The following is a 24,808-nucleotide window of genomic DNA, read 5'->3' on the forward strand; positions in this document are numbered from 1 at the left end:
GCAAGTGGCACAGCTTTTTTATCAGCACAAGTAGGATAATGCCTGGTGGTAGGATTTTTGTAGATTCCCTGGTATCTATTGGGCTTATTGGAGAGGCTGAAAGACTGTAACCGTAGTTTTTTAGGGGGTGGGGGCGTGGCCATACCCATAGTGGGCAGCCCAACACCTATATTTAAATCAAAAACAGACCCTTATGTCTAGTGGGCTTTCTGCTCCTCGGTGGTGGAGGCAGATAGGGGGCCGATATATATATATATACATTCCCTGGTGTCTAGTGGGCTTTTAATCACCCCATCTGCCCTCCAAGGAATGCAGATTTACTGTCACCAAAGTTTTTTTTGGGGGGGGGGCTTGGCCATGCCCATAGTGGGCAGCCCCCACCCCTATATTTAATTTCAAAATAGACCCTGGTGTCTAGTGGACATTTCTTGTTGGGGTGGAAACATGGCCGGGCCCCACCCCTATATTTAACAAAACAAAAAAAAAACAACATTGCCTGGTTTCGAGTGGGCTTTCTGCAGATTGGGGGTAATCACCCCATCTGCCCTCCAGAGGTGCAGAGAGTGTCACTGTAGCTGTTTGTTTTGGGGGGGCATGGCCATGACAATAGTGGGCAGCCCCCACCCCTATATTTATTTTAATGAAAATACCCTTGTGTTTACTGGGCTTTGTGCCCCCCTTGGAATTAGATCAGGGCTAATTACCTCCATCCGACTCCCAGGAGCTGCAGAAAGACTGTTCTCATATGGGGGTGGGGCGAGCACAAGGCCTTGCTCAAGGCATCACTCCTCTAAAATCGGTGGTGTCTAGTGGGCGGATCCCTGCTTGGGGATCGCTCTCCTATGGTGATCCCCAAGCAGTGATCCACTGGACAGACATGTCATTGGAAATGGGCAATTGTACCCTTTCCAACGATACCTCTCCCGCCCCAATCAGTACACGGGTGCCGAGATATGCCCCCCGAGCACTGATGCAGTGAAAGTGAATCACGGCCATTGGATCGTTTTAATGTCACTTTAGTGTAATGACGTCAGCGAGCCCTGCGCACAGACTGTCATTACACTAAGGGAAAAAAAGACTTAGGCTGCTCGGGAAACTCTTCGCAAGCAACTCAAGGTTAAAAAATAATGAAGGAATCCCGCTGGTGCTCTGCACCAGAGGGGTCTTTATTTATTTTCCAAGTGTCGGCCAATGGCCAACAGACGCACTGGTGAGGTAGTGTGGTTGTTGGCCATTGGCCGACACCTGAACAAAACAATTCCAATTCATACAAAAATTGCCAAACAGTTCTAACTAAAACAACTTATAATGCTTTGGAATATCTTTCAAAATTAATAATATTTTGATATTTTTGAGACGTTTTCAAATAACAGTTTTGACTTCCGTAAATAACCATACGACCCAACTAGTTCACTTCTTTAAACAAGCATTGGAAATGCAATAGGTCTCGCATTAGAAAAGTTGGAGTTATTGGTCTTGTTAATGACATATTTTATTTATTTGTTGGTTTTTAAAATTGCTAAATTGATGGCTTTGTCATTTACAATGCCAATAGTTATAACTTTCGCGAATGTGACACCTATAGCATTTGGAATGCAACATGTTTTGTATTTACGTGACTTAGATGGCAGCTCTGGTCGTTAGGCCACATCTCTAGAGAGCAGGAGAGTGCAGCAGGGGAGAGAAGCACAGCAATGCAATAGGTCTTGCATTAGGAAAGTTTGAGCTATTGGTATTGTAAAGGACACATTTTTTATTTATGTGCTTGTTTTGAAAATAGCGAATTAATAGCTTTGTTATTTACAATGCCAATAGTTTTATCTTTCGCAAATGTGACACCTATTGTAACACAATATGTGTTGTGAGGGTGGGTGAGGGTGAGGGTTGAGGGTGAGTGAGGGTGAGGGGTTGAGGGTGAGTGAGGGTGAGGGGTTGAGGGTGAGTGAGGGTGAGTGAGGGTGAGTGAGGGTGAGGGGTTGAGGGTGAGGGGTTGAGGGTGAGTGAGGGTGAGGGGTTGAGGGTGAGTGAGGGTGAGGGGTTGAGGGTGAGTGAGGGTGAGTGAGGGTGAGGGTGAGTGAGGGGTTGAGGGTGAGTGAGGGTGAGTGAGGGTGAGGGTGAGTGAGGCTGAGGGGTTGAGGGTGAGTGAGGGTGAGGGTGGGTGAGGGTGAGGGGTTGAGGGTGAGTGAGGGTGAGGGTGGGTGAGGGTGAGTGAGGGTGAGGGGTTGAGGGTGAGTGAGGGTGAGGGGTTGAGGGTGAGTGAGGGTGAGGGGTTGAGGGTGAGGGGTTGAGGGTGAGTGAGGGTGAGGGTGAGTGAGGGTGAGGGGTTGAGGGTGAGTGAGGGTGAGTGAGGGTGAGTGAGGGTGAGGGGTTGAGGGTGAGTGAGGGTGAGGGTGGGTGAGGGTGAGTGAGGGTGAGGGGTTGAGGGTGAGTGAGGGTGAGGGGTTGAGGGTGAGTGAGGGTGAGGGGTTGAGGGTGAGTGAGGGTGAGGGTGAGTGAGGGTGAGGGGTTGAGGGTGAGTGAGGGTGAGGGTGAGTGTGAGTGAGGGTGAGGGTGAGTGAGGGTGAGTGAGGGTGAGGGTGAGTGAGGGTGAGGGTGAGTGAGGGTGAGGGGTTGAGGGTGAGTGAGGGTGAGGGGTTGAGGGTGAGTGAGGGTGAGTGAGGGTGAGGGGTTGAGGGTGAGTGAGGGTGAGTGAGGGTGAGGGGTTGAGGGTGAGTGAGGGTGAGGGTGAGTTAGGGTGAGGGGTTGAGGGTGGGTGAGGGTGAGGGTGAGTGAGGGTGAGGGGTTGAGGGTGAGTGAGGATGAGTGAGAGTGAGTGAGGGGTTGAGGGTGAGGGGTTGAGGGTGAGTGAGGGTGAGGGGTTGAGGGTGAGTGAGGGTGAGGGGTTGAGGGTGAGGGTGAGTGAGGGTGAGGGTGGGTGAGGGGTTGAGGGTGAGTGAGGGTGAGGGTGAGTGAGGGTGAGGGTGAGTGAGGGTGAGTGAGGGTGAGTGAGGGTGAGGGTGGGTGAGGGTGGGTGAGGGTGAGTGAGGGTGAGGGGTTGAGGGTGAGTGAGGGTGAGGGGTTGAGGGTGAGTGAGGGTGAGGGTGAGTGGTTGAGGGTGAGTGAGGGTGAGTGAGGGTGAGGGGTTGAGGGTGAGTGAGGGTGAGGGGTTGAGGGTGAGTGAGGGTGAGGGGTTGAGGGTGAGTGAGGGTGAGGGGTTGAGGGTGAGTGAGGGTGAGGGGTTGAGGGTGAGTGAGGGTGAGGGTGAGTGAGGGTGAGGGTGGGTGAGGGTGAGTGAGGGTGAGGGTGAGGGGTTGAGGGTGAGTGAGGGTGAGTGAGAGTGAGGGTGAGTGAGGGGTTGAGGGTGAGGGGTTGAGGGTGAGTGAGGGTGAGTGAGGGTGAGGGTGAGGGGTTGAGGGTGATTGAGGGTGAGGGGGTGAGGGTGAGTGAGGGTGAGGGGTTGAGGGTGAGTGAGGGTGAGTGAGGGTGAGGGGTTGAGGGTGAGTGAGGGTGAGTGAGGGTGAGGGGTTGAGGGTGAGTGAGGGTGAGGGTGAGTGAGGGTGAGGGTGAGTGAGGGTGAGGGTGAGTGAGGGTGAGGGTGGGTGAGGGTGAGTGAGGGTGAGTGAGGGTGAGGGTGAGTGAGGGTGAGTGAGGGTGAGGGGTTGAGGGTGAGTGAGGGTGAGGGGTTGAGGGTGAGTGAGGGTGAGTGAGGGTGAGGGGTTGAGGGTGAGGGTGAGGGGTTGAGGGTGAGTGAGGGTGAGGGGTTGAGGGTGGGTGAGGGTGAGTGAGGGTGAGTGAGGGTGAGGGTGAGTGAGGGTGAGGGGTTGAGGGTGAGTGAGGGTGAGTGAGAGTGAGGGTGAGTGAGGGGTTGAGGGTGAGGGGTAGAGGGTGAGTGAGGGTGAGGGGTAGAGGGTGAGTGAGGGTGAGGGGTTGAGGGTGAGGGGTTGAGGGTGAGTGAGGGTGAGGGGTTGAGGGCGAGTGAGGGTGAGGGGTTGAGGGTGAGTGAGGGTGAGTGAGGGTGAGGGGTTGAGGGTGAGTGAGGGTGAGGGTGACAGAGGGTGAGGGTGAGTGAGGGTGGGTGAGGGTGAGTGAGGGTGAGGGTGAGTGAGGGTGAGGGTGAGTGAGGGTGAGTGAGGGTGAGGGTGAGTGAGGGTGAGGGTGAGTGAGGGTGAGGGGTTGAGGGTGAGTGAGGGTGAGGGGTTGAGGGTGAGTGAGGGTGAGGGTGAGGGGTTGAGGGTGAGTGAGGGTGAGGGTGAGGGTGAGTGGGGGTGAGGGGTTGAGGGTGAGTGAGGGTGAGGGTGAGTGAGGGTGAGTGAGGGTGAGGGTGAGGGGTTGAGGGTGAGTGAGGGTGAGTGAGGGTGAGTGAGGGGTTGAGGGTGAGGGGTTGAGGGTGAGTGAGGGTGAGGGTGAGGGGTTGAGGGTGAGTGAGAGTGAGGGGTTGAGGGTGAGTGAGGGTGAGGGTGAGTGAGGGTGAGGGTGAGGGTGAGTGAGGGTGAGGGGTTGGGGGTGAGTGAGGGTGAGTGAGGGTGAGGGTGAGTGAGGGTGAGGGTGAATGAGGGTGAGTGAGGGTGGGTGAGGGTGAGTGAGGGTGAGGGTGGGTGAGGTTGAGGGTGAGTGAGGGGTTGAGGGTGAGTGAGGGTGAGGGGTTGAGGGTGAGTGAGGGTGAGGGGTTGAGGGTGAGTGAGGGTGAGTGAGGGTGAGGGGTTGAGGGTGAGGGGTTGAGGGTGAGTGAGGGTGAGGGTGAGTGAGGGTGAGGGGTTGAGGGTGAGTGAGGGTGAGGGGTTGAGGGTGAGTGAGGGTGAGGGTGAGGGTACATGCTTTTCACTTTCTTCAAAGGTTGTCCGTGCATCAAGGGTAGTTGACTGAACTTTAAGTATAATAATTGTACGTACTCTTCGGTGGCATTGAGCTCACACCCTCGAATGGTCTTCGGTAGTATTGTTTCCTGTAGAATTCTATTTCCTGCTTATAAAGCGCATGTCTCTGTCAGTATCAGCAAAGCGGTATGTGCATGTGAAAGTCGGAGAGTTGGAGGCGGTTAAGGAAATGCAGAACATTCTGCAAAAGTAATGGGAAACCATTTTTATCTTGAAACTGTTTTTAACCGACAGTCTTTTATTCCTAATCATAGATGAGTGGGAGTAATACAGGGACTGGAGCAGCAGCGCCTCAGTTTGGATTGGTGTGGCAGGCAGGAGAAAGTCAGGAGAGGGAGGAGAGGGAGGAGGGGGAACTGCTTGCGAAATGAAATTAAAAGCGGCCGGCCGGGAAATGCTCTCGGTAGCATTCGTTTGAAGTGTGAAGCAGGGGGCGGGAGCAGCCTTTGATGTGCGGATAATTAGGGGAGGAGCAGCCAGGAGATCCAAGCTGGGGAACAGATGGCTGGCGATTTGGTGCTGTGCACGCGCATTTTAGGTCAATGCGCTTGCGCATTGACCTAAAAGCCACGGGCACAGCACCAAATCGCCACAGTTAGGTAAGCTTTGTTTAAAGCCCTATAGTCTCGCTTCTCTCAATGCGCATGCGCATTGATAGGTCACGAGACCTAAAAATGTATTATAAGACTTGTGTTAATACTTACTACCAAGAACCTGTACCAAACCCAAGCAAATTTGTTTGCAGATTCCAAATCTGCATTTCATTCCTGGGCGACAATGCAAGTTTAAGCACTTTTTTACATTTCATAATTATGACCAAATTTACTCCCTCAAAACAACCTGTAGATAGAACTGGCTACAACTAAATCGTAGGATTAAAATGTGTGCTTCAACTTAAGCCATTCAAGCAAGAATATGGTCATCATTAACCCCATGTGTATCGAATACCCTAGGTATTGCTTCCATTAAAATATATTAACACAATTTGACTATTTTCATTGCCCTGTTCAGCCATTCAGTTCTTTTGATTTTCACAACAAACCACGAGATTTTTATGCAGGCACAAGCAATATATATACTAATTATTTCCACAGCAAAAACAAGTCACTCTTCAGAACCCCATATCAAGATCATTACCTGCTACTATATCCTGTGACTGGATTCCATCGCTGATTTTCATAAATGTAAACATATTTCACATCAGACTGAGTGTGAATATTATCTGTGCTGCTTGCCAACCCTGCATGAAATGAAGCCATGACAATGATACTTTTCTTTTAATTTTCACTCATTTTATTTAAACATGACAATCAACAAATATCAACAAATATTACAAAATAAGAGATAAACTGACCAGAAATGAAGATGTGTACTTCTATGATCCATCTGCATAAGATGTGACATGATTGTATTCCACATCATTCATCTGCACAGGAATAGACATCACTAAGCCCTCGTCCCAAGACCTACTTAACAGCGGCCGCAATATAGATGCACAGCGGAAGCGCCCAAGGTACGCCAAAGACAAGCCCATCTGCACCCATTCATACCTGGACTGTGCCCAGCCCCAGGAAGCCTGGTCCTTTCCCCTCCGCCTCTATCCTACAGCAACCCTCCTCACCCTCAACCTTGGCCGCCTTTCCACATGTTGTTGCCTCAGAGCACCACACAACAATACGGAGCATTCTCCTACACTTCCTGCAAGTTTTTCATGCACTTACCCACAACCAACTGTCCCCGTAACAACGGAATCTAACACCCAACTCCCTCACACTCAGTCCTGCAACCACATTCACACAAACTCCGCCCTCACATGCATGGTCCTTAACATCGCTCACTTACTAAACACTCTACAAAGATCTGGGACCTACTGCATGGCAATGCCCTGGATCTACTTTTGTGCACAGAAACCTGCCCAAACCCCACATGGGCACCAGACATTGCCGCAGCCATTCCGCCCAGCTAGAAGATTGCCAGGCAAGACCGACTGCACAAGTCAGGAGGCGGACTCCCCATCATCCACAAGAAAACCATCAACTGCACCGACTTTACAGACATGTTGTCCTCAGGAAACACTTGTCATTCAAGCTCCACATCACAGCTAACTTCATCCTAAATGGCACTCTCATTTACAGAATATTGGGATGGCCCACCAAAATCCTCACCCACACTTTCAAGTCACTACAAAACATTTGCTCAGCATATCTCAGCAAGCATAGCTGCTTTCACGAACCTTCCAGACACCTCAGCTCATCCTGAGCCTTTTCTTACATCGCTTCTAAAGCATGGAACAACCTGCCACTATACACGAGGGCCTCCTACTCACTACTTGAACTATGCAAGAAGCTGATGGCCTGGCTTTCTGAGCAGTCTCACTAAAGCCTAGATTTGGCTACACTCACACCGGCTTAGCATCAATATACCTCCTAAGTGATAGTGCACTCTACAAATCTGTACAACATAAAATAATACATATACACTCCTGTGTATGAACACATTAGGTACATATTCATTACATTAGTAAAGTAAGGTCTAATGTTCATAGATGCACTTTGACCTCATAGAAACTGTATGTTCTCAGACTACTTTGAAATGCTTTGTAGTTGTCCTTTTGTGTAGTACAAATGCTGCAACTGACAAACAAGGATACGTTTTAGTGCCTAATCACTCCTGTGATCATTCCACATCTTGTGTCTTTACAATGACAACTATACGAAGATAAATCCTCTCCACTAAACTTGCACTGGAATTAACAGTATCAAGTATGAATAAATCCACACATTGGGTCAGATTCACGAAGGACCAACCCTCACTTAAGAAAGTCTTAACACTATCAGATGCCAGGTAAGATGGCCTTATTTACAAAGGGGGTTTTCCTGGTTTGAGAAAATATTAGAACTAAAAACTCATAGTAAATCAGACCCAGCAATATTAAGATTGTCGTAAAACTGTAAGATGGTCTTAATGTTGTTTTAAGCAATAGTAAAACAAGTCTTATAAGGGATATGACTGCCTACAGGTGAATGCAGATCGCCAAAGCAAAGATTCCAATACAGCACTTGCTTTACCACTACTGGATTGGATTATTCTTAGTTCCTTTCTTTTTGGACATGTCAGGTCACCACGGGTGCCACTAATGAGCTCAACCGATCAGTGCTGCTTGTTTCCCTAATCTTACTCTCTGGATCTCATCTTCTTAAGCCCTGATGATGAGCCCGCATCTTTGAGGGATATACCTGCAGCCGTCCTTTATCACAGACCCATCCTAATAATATAGTATGCACATATGAGCCATGCTTGCTTGAACTGAATAGGATACACATATATATATATATATATTGCTTTATTTACACGTATGTCAAATTTTTCAGCGCACCAACCACGTTTAATCTCACTGGCACTTTCTCTACATCTAAGTTTTTGTAAAATAAAATAATTTCTGATTTACTACTCATTATTAAACTTTGTTCACTTTATCAATGCGCTATTTTTTCATTATAGGGACCACCTATTGTTCTTTGCTCTCTCCATGACACCACAGATCCCTAGTGAATCCATTATTTTTCCTTGGTTCTTTGTACAATCCCATTAGGTCTAAAAAGTGCCCTCTGTGGTATTTTCCTACTCTATTCCCTTAACACCTGCCACCACCATTTTCTGCATCACATTCTTGATAACCCACTGCACCTAGACCTCGTCTGGTTCATAAATGGGTTTTTCCACTGTCAATAACTGCTTCCCTATCTACACTACATCAGTCTTGTCCAATCCCTAGTTTCTCTCGATTGGACTACAGGAACTCCCTATATATAGGCTTCCCTAAACACATTACTAAAAAACTCCAGGTCTTCCTAAATACGGCTACAAGGATTTTACTCAGCTCCCCAAAACTCACCTCAGCTAAAAATGCCTTGGCCTCGGTTCACAGGTTTCCTATTGAAGAAAGGATACATTTCAAGACACTATGTCTAGCATATAGAGGGCTTAACTCCAAAGGTCCCTCCTTGATTAGGGCACTTTCTGACTCGCTATATTCCCAGTAGGGCATTAAGATCACCAACTGCTCGACTCCTGAAAGTGCCCCGAATTCACAGGACTAGATGGGGCAGCAGATCCTTCTTACATCTTATTCCTAAACTTAGGAACGCACTGCCCGTAGAACTCGGATATGTAGACAATACAGCTCGGTTTAAGAAACTGCTGAAAGCTTGCCTCTCCCTCCACTAAAAGCTTCCTCAACAGAATCCCGGTTAGCGAAGATGCAAGATGCTATGGCTCATCCAGCGCTGGGAAGCCTTCGGGTAGCCAGGGGCTTTAGAAGTCTGCTTAGCATAGCAGTGCTAAAGACCAAGGGTTTAACCTTCCCACGGTGCTAGTAACATGAATAATCTCTCTTCCATTTTACTCTCTCTTCCCCCACGACCGACAATAATCCAAAACAGATTGAAGATATGGAGCTGAACAGAAGGATGCACAAAGATTTCACTTCACTGGTACATTAAATGCCATACACAACAGATGATTAAATACAATTAAAACACACATACATTCCAGACAAAGAGAAGTCAGCATTGACCTCCTATTCACTTGGAGTAAACTAGCAGCGAGTCAGGGCCACGCCTATTTTGTTTCACAGAAATCACCTACTTATAATGGTCCACTTGGTGTTTAGCTATGCACAGCAAGATGATCTCCTTTAGAACAACTTTACTTAAATCTCTTGGGCAGGGTACCAAAGATGGAGGAGGGGTACTGAGGTACTATTGGGGTGGGGGAGTTCTCTGGGCTCAGTGTCAGACATGTCTTCGTGGAGTTGAAGATCGGCCCCTCTTCTAGGGTTCCTCCCTGTGAGAAACATAGTGCAGAAACAATGCAGGGAACTATGTTCAAAACAAACGCAACAAGATCAGTGCACAAACATTGTCGCACAGTGAGACAATGACATCATAAACTCAAAGACAGTTGCTCCCCATCATCATAAAATTGAGATGCAAAATATAGCAGCACCAAGCAGCTGAAGATGGACCACTGACCACTATGAGATGGTGTGTACAGCAATTATAGGAGAGCAAGGAGATAGAAACCAACCCAAAATGATACAATGGTAGACCAGGACAGTGCACACAAAAGATTAGGAAGTTGGGGGAAGTAATGATGGATTAAGAAAACACTGTGGACCAGCAGGCGCAAGTTTGCTCAGTGCAGGTATAGCACGTAAAGATCTGATTCTTGATGGAAAGCACCCCAAAGGCTGGAAGCACTTTCATGGGTGGAAAAACAGATAGTCATATGTAAGAGGTGAGCAAAAGAAGAGACCTTGAATCAGTGTTTCCACACAGCCACGTTTACTGTATATTTATGACTCTTAGACCCTCAACTCATCTCAAACAAGAATGAGGTGAATGGCTTTGAGCAGTCAATGCAATTCATCTCAATGATTTGGACATGGGACTGCAATATCTTCAAAATTAATGTGGCCTTGACAACTCCCCAGAGGTGTCTTTCCTAAACCACATGCTAGACCTCCCTAAAAGAGCTGTTCTTATTGTCATTTTTGATTGGGCGCTGAATCTGTTGCTTCTCCCCCTACAGCGGAGACAACTAAACAGTAAATAGAGAGTTTCGGACTCCAGGGCAGAAGTCTGAGCCTTCCCCCTATCTAATGAGGCGCTTATGGAGGCAATTAACCCCATCAGTGAAAAAAAAGTCCTATGCATTGGTCACTGATCAATAGAATGCCAGGAAAATGTTCCTGCTTTTCTTCGAGGTCACGCTACCTTCACTGAGAATAATTTTGCATTTTTCTTCAAACTGCAAGCACAGCATTTTTAAACAATATATAACCTCTACTATACTCAGGCTAATATTGCCAAATGGGGGAGGAATGCTGCTGTGAGTGGCCACCATTGCCACACCCAGGAGGCAGATCTAGTGCATATGTTCAGCTCCTGACCTGAACTTGATTTCCTGAAAAGGACATAGCTAGGTTTATGGCAATGGAGCTGCAGCTGGACATCACAATCACCTCTCAGTTAATACTGTTGGGTACACATTCTGGTATGGTCACTAAGGCAGGGCAGTATTTTATTTTAGTTGCTATGGCAGTCGTTCACATATCCATCACGTCAACCTAGCTAAACCCAGCCCCTCCACACACACATTTTATCAATGACTAAAGGTATTATTGTCCATTTATGATCTGGAAACCAGCCTATATGCTCGTAAAGGCAAGAAAGTGGCTAACAGGTCTGGGCTCCATTGCAAAGATGGGCCGTAGATCGACCACCGTCCCACGGGGAGGGATCAATGTTCTGGGACACTCTTCACCTCCCTAAGGAGCGGTTATTATACTTTCTCTCGGGTCTACCCCTCTTCTATCAACTGAGGTATAGCCAGTGTAATTTTTGATAAAGTGCTCTTTGGTAGGTAATAATCTGATCTCTCCATTATCTCTAGGAAGAGTAGGTAACCTTTGTCATTCTGGCACGGTCTCTAGATGCAGAATATGGAGGTCTCTGTGATCAGTGCTCTGTATCCTTTGCACTAGGTATCTGATGACAGACAAGCTATTTTTTTACACCTTGTCATCGCAGCTATTTTGTTATAACCATCATTTTTGAGCTGATGTTTTTTATCTCATGTATTACTCTCATCTTGAATGCACTGTAATAATTGATTATGAATGCTCATTATGATATTGTTTTAATCATTTTTCTCCTCCTTGGGGTCTTAATGTTGAAGCATTTATTAAAAATATATATAAAAAAGAGAATAATTTTGCAGACATCCACAGAGACGTCACATAGACCAGTTTCTACAGCATTCCTGAATCGGTGGTACGTGGACTGAACCTTCAGGGTCCTAATCATTAAAGAGTGTTGATTCGTGCATGCATAATATTCTTTCTCCACACTGCTTTTTGTTGAATTACTTTGAGTAGATCCAGTAGGTTTGATAAATCACAGGTGTTTGGCCGTTGTGTGGTGTTGACATGTGGGCACTTTGGTAAGCTCTCCAAAAATGCTATTTTGTATGATGCAGACTGCTTCGGATTTAATTATTTTCTTTCCCCTAGGAGCAACTAAAGACGTTTGTGTGCCATGGGGGTTCTAAGCGATTTTTAAGTTTAAGCACATTCTCACTGTTTTGTTGCATCTGGATCTGATCTGAGATTTAGGGACAAAAATGTAGATTATTTAAAGCAAACGATCTCGCCTCGGGAGAAATTTGTCAAGTCTACATAATAGGAAAAGTTGAGTAGTGGGAGAATGTGTCTAAGCATATTCAGCCGGCGGCTTGAACACTTGACCACAGCGTTATACTGAAGAATGGCGGGGACGTTATAGATCTGCTAAAATATACCATGGCATATTTGCACACTTTTACTCACATTTTGCATTAAAATAGTTTTTTAAAGAGTTGTGTCTTCACATTTTTACAACATTTAACACGCACACATAACATATGTAAGCTAATGTGATCAGACCAATTATTCATTGAAGGTGTATATGTTCTTTGTATGGATTTACTACCAACAAAGTTATACTGTTGAGCCTTGCGTAACCTAAAGCTATTTTTTGGTTGCATTTGGTTTGATACATAGAAGTGAAAATTAACATGCACAGCATGATCTCAGAAGCATCAAGAGTATTAATATTTCTATATGACATTACTATTCAACTCTTAGACTTGGCAGAAGCAAATCACTGATTGATATACATCAATTTTCAAGTGCACAATTCTTGAAAGAGTACCTTGGAGTCATTAAATATCAATTTTTCAAAAAATGTGAATGAGAAAGTCCTCTGTATCTTTCTAAAAGCAGTCAAGAAGGAGAATTCATGTGGAAGAGAAAAAAAAAGAATGCAACTCCCTAGACGTGAGATGCAATCCCAGAACATCAATAAGGAATTTATTTTGCATGCTGCGTTGCAGCTGTCATAGCTAAACCTCGGTTAGGACCAACGTAATGGAGGCATATGAATTTGATACAAGCAGTCTTAAACTAGATTCAGACCCAAATAAGTAGCTCATGTAATAATCCTCTGAATACTGTAATAAGTTCTTTTACACTGGTAATTAAGTGAATGAACTGAGGTGTTCTAAGCACTTTCCTGCCTCGAATTAACACCTAATTGAAGAGCAACATATAGGGAATAGCAGTAACCAAGAAGCAAAGTAAGTGACCCATCAAGTACAGTGGCTCTTTTGTTGAGGGGTAGCTGAGGCAAGAAAGGCCTGTCTAATTCTTGAAGTCAACTGCTCAGCACCTATCTGACCAAGAGATAAGTGGCATCAGAATTCAAAAGCATTGACAATGCCAATAGGTCTTTCCTAGGTATGACATTGGCTTTGCCAGTTAATTTTGCCGATGCTGCACAGCATCAGGAAAAAACAAAATGTTTTAACGAAGCTGTGCAGCATTGTGGATTTTTTTAAAATAACTAAATAAAAAAAGCTGTGATAATAAAGTGGCTGTGGACTTTATACTTGCACATGTAACTCATTTTTTTTTAAACTTGTTTTTATTGTTGCATCATCAAGCATAAGTACAGGGAAGATCATCTGCTGGCGTGGCGTCAACATTCAGCCGTTCGCGCAACTTTTCTGTACGTAAACCTGTGTAATTTGGCATTTCATCCACTTAACATTACAGACCAATCAAACAAGTATTCAGGCTAGGATACAGGAAACCAGCTCCGCAAGGGAGAAAGGAGATTAATAATAGTCTTGTAAGTCTCCACCAGAGGGGTCTTTGGATCAGGGCCTGTATAGTTCGCAGAGCGGTGGTGCCAAGTAACTGGGGGGACGGAACTGTGGGAGGGAGCATGTAGGCGGTAGCAAGAGCATAGCAGAAGGAGACAGGTGTCGGGCGTCGGGTGGCAAGGGGGTCCATAGTATTCGCTCACAGTGAGGTAAAGCGGCCAAAGGGCGGAGGTGCCCCGTGCATGTGGGTAGCAGGACGGTCAACATTGGGGCGCTGCGTTGACAAGGAGGGCGTGGAGTACCGGAGTCCGATAGGGGCATCAGCCAAGAATTATGGGTTCACTCGAGCAGGTTGGCTGGGGAGGGGAGGGGGGGGGGGGAACAGTCGGGCCCGTGATTGGGGGGGGGGGGGGAGGTGTAGGCGTGGGCGGGTCATCAGTGCGCAAGGACTGCCGGAAGCTATGGAGGAGCATGGCCCATTCCATAGAGATGGGATGTTTACGTGCGCCCCTGGATTCCTCCTCCCGAAGGGCATCTTCCTCGGCCGCCGCCCACTTACAGACTTGCCCCTGTCCATGCCACTATGGGGGGACCTTCCGGAGATCGCCAATGCATAGCTATACATATTTTCGCCAGTAGCAGCGCTAAGGATACAAAGCGCCTGTGTGCCGGGACCCGTTTAGAGATGTGAAAAATGCCTAGCGCGCTGGATTCCCAGGAGGCCAGGGTAGCGAGGCCTGTGAGGTCTTTCAGTGTGTCGTGTACCGTCTGCCATAGGGAGTGGAGGCCGGGGCAGCTCCAAAACATGTGGCGGAAATCCGCATCGGGGGAATGACATCTGGGGCATAGGAATTGTGTTGTGGGATAGCATTTTTGTAGTCGCGCCGGTGTGAGGTACGCCCTGTGTAGTATGTAGTATTGGATGTTTTTGAAACGGGCGTTCCTAGAGACTCGTTTCGGGGCCTCGAGCGCCTTGGTCCACTCCGAATCATGTAATGCGCGCCCGATGTCTTCCTCCCATGTGGCTTTCAGGGTCGCCAGGGGGACGTACGAGAGTTCTTGGATCGATTTATATAGCCAGGTGACTAAGTGGCGTCCCGTTCCCATACGCAGGATAGTGTGTATAACTGGATGTGTGTCAGGTTCGCCGGCCTGGAGATTTTGGTAAGGACGGAAACCCTCGAGTAGCTGTCGGTATCTGAGGAATTGACCTGGGGGAAGTGCGAACTCAGCGACCAGCCGGTCGAACAATTTCAGCTGACCTTCCTCAAAGAGCGACTCCATGTCCGTGATGTCGCAATGCGTCCATTCGGCGAGCATAGGAGCCGAGAAATAGGATTCCCATCTGGGGCAGCCAACCAGCGGTAGTAACGGGGAGTACGGGGTCCTTCCGGGGGATATCCGGTGGATCCGCATTATGCATTGACGCGCTATCGTGACTTGGAGGGGGTATGTACGTCGTGGTTTGGTGCCCGGGAGGAGAAGACGGGTAAGCTCCGGGGTCGTGACTCTGCCGGTCGGGGTGTAAGCCTCCCGGGTATGTCGGTCCGCCGTCCAATACGACAGCCATTGGAGTTGCGCCGCCAGGAAATAGGACTCAAAGGAGGGAGCTCCGAGCCCGCCCTGTGTTGTGGGGAGTTGGAGGGTTTTCAGGGCCACTCTGTGTCGACCTGAGCCCCATATAAGGGTGCTTAGGAGGGAGTTGAGGTCTCGGAAGAAGGACCTAGGTGGCACCACTGGTAGGTTAGCGAAATGATAGAGGAGCCGGGGGAGCATCACCATTTTAGCCAGGGCTATCCGCCCTATCGGGGCTAGTGGGAGCTTGGTCCAGAAGGCAACAGCCGGGCGAAGGCCAGCTAGCGCTCTGCTGTGATTACCGTCGAAGATGTCGGCCGGAGAATGATATAGGCGGACACCTAGGTACCAGGGGGCCTCCGCGGACCACGAGAGTCTATGAGTCCCTAGCTTGACGTCACGGGGTGGCAATTCCGGGTGGAAGGGGTAGATCGTGGACTTGTCCCAGTTCACTGGGAGTCCCGAGGCATCTGCGAACTCTGTGAGCGCCACCCCTATGGGGGTAAGGTCAACTTCGATGTCCCGGACATAGATGAGGAGGTCATCTGCGTACATGGAGACGCAGTGTGTGACGTCCGCAAGCGGGATGCCCCAGTGCAATCCCTCCTGACGCAGTCTGATCGCCAGCGGTTCGACGGCTAGGGCGAAAAGAAGAGGTGACAGGGGGCACCCCTGTCTTGTGCCTCGCCGGACCTCAAATGCAGGCGAAATGTTTTTCCCAATCCGGACGCGTGTCGTCAGATCGGTGTATAGAAGGCGTGGGTATGCTGTGAGTATCGGGCCAACATTGAGACTGCGTAGGACCGAGAAAAGGTACGGCCAGGTGAGGGTGTCGAACTCCTTCTCCAGATCTAAGATGAGGCAGGCGGCACGAGGGAATCTGTCCCGCACCTGGTCCTGGACATGGAAGACTCGGCGGATGTTCTGTGAGGTGTTTCTCCCTGGAACGAATCTGCATTGGTCAGGGTGGATCAGTGGGCACACGACCTGGGCGTATCTGTCAGCCAGTATCTTCCCGAGGACCTTACAGTCCGCCGATAGGAGCGTGATGGGGCGGTACGAGCCCATGTGGTGTGGGTCTCTGTGTGGTTTCGGGAAGGTAACGATCACTGATTCTCGCAAAGAGCAGGGCAACACTCCCAGATCAAGGGCCGTCGCGAACACCTGAGCCAGGCGAGGGACCACCAGGGAGGAAAACGTCAAGTGCTATTCTAGCGGGAGGCCGTCTAGACCCGGGGCTTTATTACGAGATAAGGCACGCAGTGCTTGGGTGTTGTCTGAGGGAGCTATTTTAGTGTCGAGCGTCCGTTTGTCAACATCCGATATCTGGGGCAGTGACAGTGGATCGAGGAAGTGGTCCACGAACGACGGGGAGAACCGGGGGCGGGGCCCCGTACACCTTAGCGTAGTAGCGTTGGAACGCCAGGAGGATCTCAGCTTGAGATCGCACTAGCACACCCTCCAGGTTGATGATGTCCGTGATCGGTTTGATCTCGGTGTCTTGCCTCGCCATCCAGGCCAGCAGCGCTCCTGTTTTGTCCCTGTCTTTATGGACTCTGGTGGCATAGGCCCTGAAATTATATTTCCTGAGATCAGCACAGGCCGCCTGGTATGTTGACTTCGCCTCGGCTGTGAGCGCGGCGTGTTCTTCTGAGTTGTCGGTTTGTTTAGAGAGTGCAGCTAGACGCTGTTCCGTGGTTGAGAGTGTCTGCTCCAATGTGCGGCGAACCCCTGCGATCTGTTTGATGCATTCCCCCCGTGCCACCACCTTAAACGCATCCCATTCCACTAGCGCCGATGATGCCGTGTTCGCATTGTGTGAAGAGTAGTCTTGTATGCTGTTCTTGTGTGCGTCCCCCGCCACTTCGCCTGTAATCGGCCTAGTTCGGTAGCGTTAATATGTGTCTCTTGTAAAAGAGCAATATTAGCTGTCATGCGCTTTATGTAGGAGTAGACTGAGTAGCGTTTACTGGGCGTGTGGAGGCCCCGTACATTTAGTGTGAGGACATTAACGTCCGAACTAGGAGCCATCATCGCTAAGGGATCGTGTATGTGATCGGGGCCCCCCTGCAGGCCCCGGGGACAGTGTGGTCATGTGTCTCGCGTTTGCTCCTGCGCGCCATGCTTCGGTAGGTGTGGGGGGGGGGACTATCGGGAGTAAAAACAGGTAGAACCAAGGGTGGGAAACAGTCCCGATACAGGGGATATTTCACCGGGGGTGGCATATCCAAACTAGTGTCCCACTAGGGGAGAAATACAACAGAATTCTGCGGGGGTGGCAGCATGTGTTACCGCTGGGCTTGTGCGCGGATCGGGCTTTTGTAGGAGATGTGTCTATCGCGCGCGAGCGCACACAGCTAAGTGGTTATGCAGCTTTGGCTCACAAACAGCACATACAGCGACCAAGAAAAGAGGATACATTAATTGTCATTTCGCCCATCAGGAAGAGGTGCCGGGTTGCCCAGGCAGGTTAGCGTCCATCGTGTGCGCGACAATGAGAGGGGAAGAAGTTGGGCCAAACCCCCACATTGTGCCATCGCTGTCTCGGTCTTTCTCAGGGGTGAACAGATGCGGTTGGCGTTCTAAGTCCGGTGCAAGGGGAGAGAGGTGTAGTTCAGCCACCGCCTTCAAAGCGTCTCGTCTCTCCCGTACGATTTGCGTAAGTTCGGGTGAGCCCGAGGGGGAGGATGTGTGGCTTTTGGATGAGCCCGCCTGGGTACGTTTCGTGTCCCGTCTTCTGGAACGTCGTGAATGGCTGGTGTGTTCCCGTTGGGGCCCGGCTTTGGGGATAAGCGGACAGTGGAACTCAGCCCAGTCCTGTGCCTCATCCGCAGTGGTGAAGAATATGGCCTTTCCTTTGTGTAGCACCTTGAGGCGGGCCGGGAACAGTAAGGAGTACTGGATATCGTTCGCACGGAGGCGTCTCTTAACGTCTAGAAAGGTAGACCTCTGCTGTTGGACTTCTCGGGCATAGTCTGGGAACACCATGACCTGTTGGTCCTCCACCTGCAGGGGACCCGCCGCCCGGGCCGCCCGTAGCACTGCATCGCGGTCTCGGAAGTGCAGGAACTTGGCCAGCATGGGACGTGGAGGGAGACCCGGCTTAGGTTTCCGGGCGGGGACCCTGTTGGCTCTTTCAATGGAGATGAATGCAGAGCCCTCCGACTCGGGGGTGAATGTACTGGTCCATGATTCCATGTAGGTCAGGGGGTCTGAGTGCTCAATTCCTTCCGGCAGACCCAGGACGCGGATGTTGCATCGCTTCGAGCGTCCCTCCAAATCCACCGTACGTTCCTCGAGGGCCGCCACTCGGCGCAGGACCTCCTGCATGTCCGTCGATTGAGTTTTCACCTTGGGTTGCAGCGCGGCCACAATCTGCTACCCCTCCTTCACTCTGTCCGCCAGCTTACGATGGTCATCGCGGATCAGGCTGATGTCTGTCGTCAGGACACCCAACCGTTCCTCCATTGAGAGTCGGGACAGTTCTATTGCTGCCAGCACCTGGTCCAGTTTCGCTGACAATGTGGGGTCAGTGTGTGGCGTGTTTACTTGCGACCAGGCCCGTGTCTGTGGCATGTTCTCAGGGGCCGTTTCAGGGACGGCGGTCACCTGCGGGCCTCTCGGTTTCCCCATGGGGTCGATGGGAAGGGCCCTGTATCGCTGTGTAGTCAGGGGACAGCGGGCCGCCAAACACCAGTTCGCTGGGGCGGACAACAACCCGGAGGGGGTTGGTTACGCAGCCTTCGTTGGTGCGGGGGCGGCCAGGGGGCTCGTCCGCTGAGTGATCTCGCCCCAGCGGTGCGCAGAGCAGCAGAGGGGTGCCGACAGCAAAGACAGTGGGTGCCCAGGTGTGGCTAGGCAGCTCTATTCACTCGGCAGTCCAGGATCCCGGGGGAGTTGAAGCCAGGGGGCCCCCAAGTCCGCGGCGTGCCGGCGGTCCACAGCAGTTGGTGGGTTCAGTGGCATAGCTGGGGGATAGGTGCGCAGCCACGGGCACACACGATCCGGAGGCCCTACCCTGTTGCCAAGTCTCTCCAGAGGTAGGAGCCCCCCCTCGCCGCCCACGATGAGGCTATGTGGCGGCGGCAGGCTCCCGCCCCCTGTCTGGCACTCAGAGTAGTCTATGTACCGTTCGCCGGGGCCAGGGGCAAGCGGCAAGGCTCCAGAGATCCGGGTGTGGTGGCGGGTCGTCTCCAGTGTGCCGGGCGGGCGCCGCCAATCCGGGGGTGTCGCCGCTCTCAGGGCTTGGAAGTGGCAGCACGCACCGAGCCCGGTGCTTAGGTCCCCGCAGGCGCCATGTTGGGGTCAGGCGCCACGACCCGGAGAGACGCCCGTGGGTCCAGTAATGTCTTAGCCCGCCCGCCCAGGGGGGCCGTAGAGGCGAGCGTCCTCCGGTAAGCCCCGGAGAGTGCGGGGGGCCGTCGGGGCACTGGGGCTGGAATCTCCGGGCGGGGGGTGGGGCCGGCACTCACCGCCTAGGAGAGCCGCGGTCTTCAGAGGGTCCTGCGCCGTGAAGCAGATGTGTCCGCAGGCACAGGCAATCCGCGGTGGCAGGCGGGGTCGATGCTGTAGTCTGGTCAAACTCCCGGCTGGGATGGGGTGCTGGTAACAGGGAGCCTCGGAGCTGCGGCCGCCATCTTGCGCCTGAACGTGTGGCTGCGGTGGGGAGTCTGGTCGCGGTTTCACCTCCCGGGGCTGGTCGCACCTCTCTGTTCGGATTTCCGTGGCTGCCGGTCGGTCGCACCGCTTAAGGCCACCGATCGGGTGACAGTGGCGCAGGTATCAGCGGACCGCCATTTTGTGTCTCGGCGCGCGGCTCCGGCGGGAGGTGACACAGAAGACCTCGCGTTGTAGCGCGATCCGCGCCGCACCAGGGGGGTGCCGCCTGAAGTGGGGGCACTCCGGGTGCCGAACCTGAAAGTTGAGGCTCCCAGCGATCGCTGGAACTGGGCAGGATGCTAGCCCGATCGGGGAGCCTCAGCAGAACACAGCCGCCATCGTGGCTTGCTAAGCCACGCCCCGCACATGTAACTCTCATGTGTCTTTTGCACCTACGAGACCATGCATGCATGGGCCAGCGTCATGACACAGGCACCAATTACTTTGACTTTTATTTACTGATCCATGATGGTGAACGTCACATGGATTTATAAATAGAAAAGTTTTTTTCTTGCCAAGATTGTTTAATGTACTGTAGAGGCTCCCCAAAAATTAAATAAATACAAAAGGAAAGGATAGGGATAGGTCAAGGGGCTCAATGGAGGAGCAGATGCGGAAAGCAATGTGGAGGCAATAAGGAGTGGGCTGGAGGAGACAAATTATATTTAAACTAACCGCGGGTGGGAGAGACTAAAATTTTATTAAAGAGTTTTATATAGCGATGGCCATACCTAACGGTATCGGAGCGCTTTACAACAATTATGGTGACCATAACGGACAAAACATTAGCGCAGCAAACATTGTCTTGTGTCAAATCAAGTTATGCCTGGAGGGGAGTATAGAAGGGGAAGCAAAAGACAGTAGGAACCCTCTTGCGTTGGTTGATTGTTTATCATCTGGACGAGATTCCTACAGTAGAGTAACTCTGTCATGCTGGGTGGTTGCTATCCAGTTGGTTGAGGTGTCTGTTGAGGAAGATATCCTTGATCTGCCTTTTGAAGTTTTCGAAGGAAAGGTGAGTCCTGATATGGACAGGGAGGGTGTTCCAGATTTTAGGGGTATTTCTCAAGATGGAGCGTGTCAAGGTTTTATGGTCGCAAGTTTTGGGCAGAATGAGAAGTAGGGTGTTTGTGCTCCTAAGATTTCTCATCTGGCCTGCCTTTTTGAGTTGGGACCCAAGGTAAGCTGGTTTGCCAGTGTGAAGGACTTTCTGAGTGAGAGATGCAATTCTGAAGCTAGAACGCGCATCAATCGGGAGTCACTTTAGTTCTCTCAGAGAAGGTGAGATGTGGTTTTATTTCATGACTCCGGTGACCATCCTAGCACCTGCATTTAGAGTTGTTCTGAGGGGGGCTAAGTGTAATTTTGCTGTGCCTGTGAGGGTTGCATTCCAGTAGTCCAATCTGGACAGAACCAGAGAATGTGTGGTATATTTAAGATCATTAGGAGGGATGAAAGGTTTGATTTTGATGAGGAGTTTCAGGTTGTAGAAAGCACTCTTCGCAGTGCTCCTTACATGTTTGCTCATGTTCAATCGTGGGTCCAGAGTGATTCCCAGAGATTTTGAGGAGTCAGCCAAGGTAAAATGGCAGTTAAGAGCATTGATGGATTTTAGCTATTCTTTAATTTGAGGGGTCTGTTCATTGTTTGATTGAGTAGGATTTTCATCTTATCTTGGTTGAGTTTTAGGTGGTTGTGTGATAGCCAGTGCTGGACATCTCTGAGAGTAGCATTTAGTCTATGTATGTCATCTACTGAGGATGTTTACAGATACAGCTGGGTATTGTCCACATAGAGGTGGAAGGGATATTGTCTTTATTTAGTATGATGGTGAGGGGCTCCATGTAGATGTTGAAAAGTGAGAGAAATGAACTTTGTGGGACAGCCCGGGTGATAGGAAATATGTCAGAAGTAGAATTGTTTATTTTTATTTGTTGTGAGTGGTTTTGTAGTAAGGATGTGAGCCATTGTAGGACCACCCAATCCGCTCCAATCATTTCTCGGAGGGAGTTAAGGAGAAGTTTGCGGTCAACCGTGTCAAAGGCTGCCGATAGATGAAGGAGTATAAGTAGGCAACATCAAAGGATCTGATTACATCTATAACATTCAGGATCGCTGTCTCTGTGCTTCACACTTTTCTGAAGCCCGATTGGTGAGGGTCCCGTAGGTTGTCGCTGAGTTGAATGAGAACACATCTTATGAGGATTTTGCTTAAAAAGGGGAGGATGGGAACAGGCCTGAAGTTACTGAGGTCATTTGGGTCCGTCCTGTTTTTTTTTAGTAATGAAGTGGCTTGGCCAATTTTAAGACAGTCTGGCATAACTCTGGTCCTTAAGAAGCTATTTACAGTATTGGTCCAAAGAGCGGTTAGGGCGTGATTTAGGGTCAAGTACATGGAAGGAGGGCTTAGACAAATACATTTCAGCGATGTCTGCTTCCGAGAGGGGGTTGAACATTTTCCAGCTCCTGAGCATCATAGGGGGCCCTTGGAGTTGGTTGCCTTTGGTTATGTTCGGTAGAAAGCCGGATGGGTGTGAGTCCAGATAGGAGATCTATGCTTGTGAATCAAGGGGGTGTGTGCGAGAGTTGCTTCTTCCAATATTGGAGGGCGGGTTTTCGCTGGATGACAGGGTGCAATAATCGAGGGAGCACTCAATCTTGGTGATCTTATCATTAAAGAAATTTGCAAAATTGTCAAATGGTTATTAGGAGACCTGCATGGTTTTTATGGGTGGCTTAGAGGTTTCTTGTTTAATGATATATTAACCTTTTCCCTGCTAATGACAAGGTGAACTCGTCATGAGGCACACTGGAGCTGTGCTCATGACAAGGTCAACTCGTCATGTTTAATGGGAAAAACAAATTTCCAGCACCGGAGGGGAAAAGCCTTAGCAGCCAAGGTGTTAAAGCTCTTTGGGATGGCTTTTGGCATTGTCTAATGTGCTGCAGAAGAAGGCAGATTTTTCTTTCCAGATGTGTTTTTTATATTTTCTGCGTTCTTTTTTTAGCTGGTCAAGGTGGGTTATGGCTGGGTTAATACACCAAAGTCTTTTAGCAGCTCTGAGTTGTCTTCTTTCAGAGTTGAGGTCTTTTTTTAACCAGGATCTTGATGGGGCGTTTCTGACCCTTTTTTGTTTCAGAGGGGCTACTTGGTCTAGGATGGCTGCCTTCGTTGCACTGTAGTGTGGTTGTAAGTTCGGTTGTAGAGAGGTTATCTCAAGTGGGGCAAGTAGTGCCATCACCCTTACTTCAAGATAAGCTAGGGGAATCTGTCTTATGCTTCTTGCCCAATGAAGGGATTTCTATGTATGGGATTGGTGAGGAATTGTTTGGTTAGTGTGAAATAGAATGATGTGATGGACCGACTAGTCGACTAGAAGGTTGTGGTCAATAGTAACTGTATCTTCATGAGCTATAATGGCATCAAGCATTGAGCCCCTGTTGTGAGTTTGATCTTTGCAGTGCTGGATAAGCTTAGTATTGAGTAAAAGTGTAAAGATTAGAGTATTGTTCTCGTAGTTCCAATGAAGGTTGAGGCCACCTAATCTTATTAGTGTTCGGGAGTGAGCAGTGTGTTATCAGGTCAGATAGGTGTTCTCCGAAGGTAAATGTGTTGCCTGGAGGGTGGTAAAGGAGGTCACAGTACAGCGTTTTGTAGTCCTTCAACGCTATGGTGGAGGTTATATAGACAAATGTATTGTAGGTACAGGTGTCAGTTTCAGTAATGGCAATACTGTTCTTTTGGATGATTGCAATGCTACCACCACAATGTTTCTGTCTGTCCTTCTTGACAACTGAAAATCCAGGGGGCACAGCAGCCAGGTTTCTGTGATGAACGTGATATCAGTGTCGTGGTTCAGGATGGTTTCCATCAATTCTGTTGAGTGTTTGATTGCAGATCTGCAGTTTATAAGCATGCAGTTGGTCATTTCATTGTTATTGAGCTTCCTAGGGGGAGGTTCTATGGGTATATTGATGTGGTGAGCTGGTGGCCTCGTCGTTCTAGGTGGGATGTGGTCTCTCCAAAATCCAGTGATAACCTGGATCTTGTAAGTGAAGTTGTCTCTGGTTGATGGTGAGTCATAAGAATTAGCAAGATCTGTTGTCTCCTTCAGAAACATTGTGGCGCTTGTTCTTTTCGGTCTCTGAGAATGGTTCTTAAAAGGTGTTGAGTTCCAGCTGTGCGGCTGTGTCTTGGGAAGACTACGGTGTTGATTGTTGGTCCCGGTGGGTAGTAGGTGTAAGCGTTGGGCAGGCTCCGGATGAATGTTTAGGTTCATTAAGATTTTGTTTACACCCTGTATTACTATCTCCAATTGGATTTCTATCGTAGAAAGTCTCTGAATAATATTCAAGGGAAGGAGGTGGGGGTGTTTAATATCAAGCTGTCCGGTGTGAGGCAGTCCAGAGAGGGGGTGTGACTCATGGTGCCATTGGTTACTATATTGTTAATTATGGGTATTGTGGGCAGTCTTGTCTTGATTCAGTCATCAGATTGGTGAGTGCTGCTGGTAGGTTGTGAGAGTTGGGTGCATTTGTTAGTAGGCCACCCTCAGGAACGCCCTGGAGGATAGAAGATCACGGGATAGGATTGGTGGAGGTAGGGTTGTCGGTAGTTTGGGGAGTCAAATTAGTGATGTTCCTATGAGCCGGCCTGGTTAACACGTCCTTAGTGTGTGAGTGAGGGGTAGTAGTGTGGTACAGTAAGAAAGAGGTATTGTGGAAACAGAGGGGGAGGCAGAGAAAGTGGTGGTGGAGGGGGGTATATTTAAAGTTGTTGGTGTGAGTCCTGAGATTATTTCTGTTGTCACAAGTGGAGGAGGTTGATTAGGGGAGGGTGAGTTGTGCGAATGGGTAATGTGCGAATGAGTAATGGCGTTCCATAGCATAGGGAATCAAGTGAATCTAGGTTGTCGGCGGTGGCTTGAATCATGAGTATTCAGTTTCTGTAGATGGCTGCAGAGATGTTACTTTTGAACGTAGTAGAGTTAGTGATTGTCAGTTTGCGGCCATGT

General features: G+C 49.5%; 1 protein-coding gene across 1 annotated transcript in view; it reads right to left on the reverse strand.

The window, feature by feature from the left end:
* TECPR1 (tectonin beta-propeller repeat containing 1) overlaps positions 1-24,808 on the reverse strand; it is a 386,389-nt gene that overhangs the window by 162,917 nt on the left and 198,664 nt on the right. The window contains exon 16 of the mRNA XM_078665166.1: positions 5,991-6,093. Coding sequence (XP_078521292.1) covers positions 5,991-6,093 — 103 coding nt within the window. The remainder of the gene's footprint in view (positions 1-5,990; positions 6,094-24,808) is intronic.

This window comes from Lissotriton helveticus, chromosome 10 (assembly GCF_964261635.1).
Source record: "Lissotriton helveticus chromosome 10, aLisHel1.1, whole genome shotgun sequence".
NCBI classification, from domain to species: domain Eukaryota; kingdom Metazoa; phylum Chordata; class Amphibia; order Caudata; family Salamandridae; genus Lissotriton; species Lissotriton helveticus.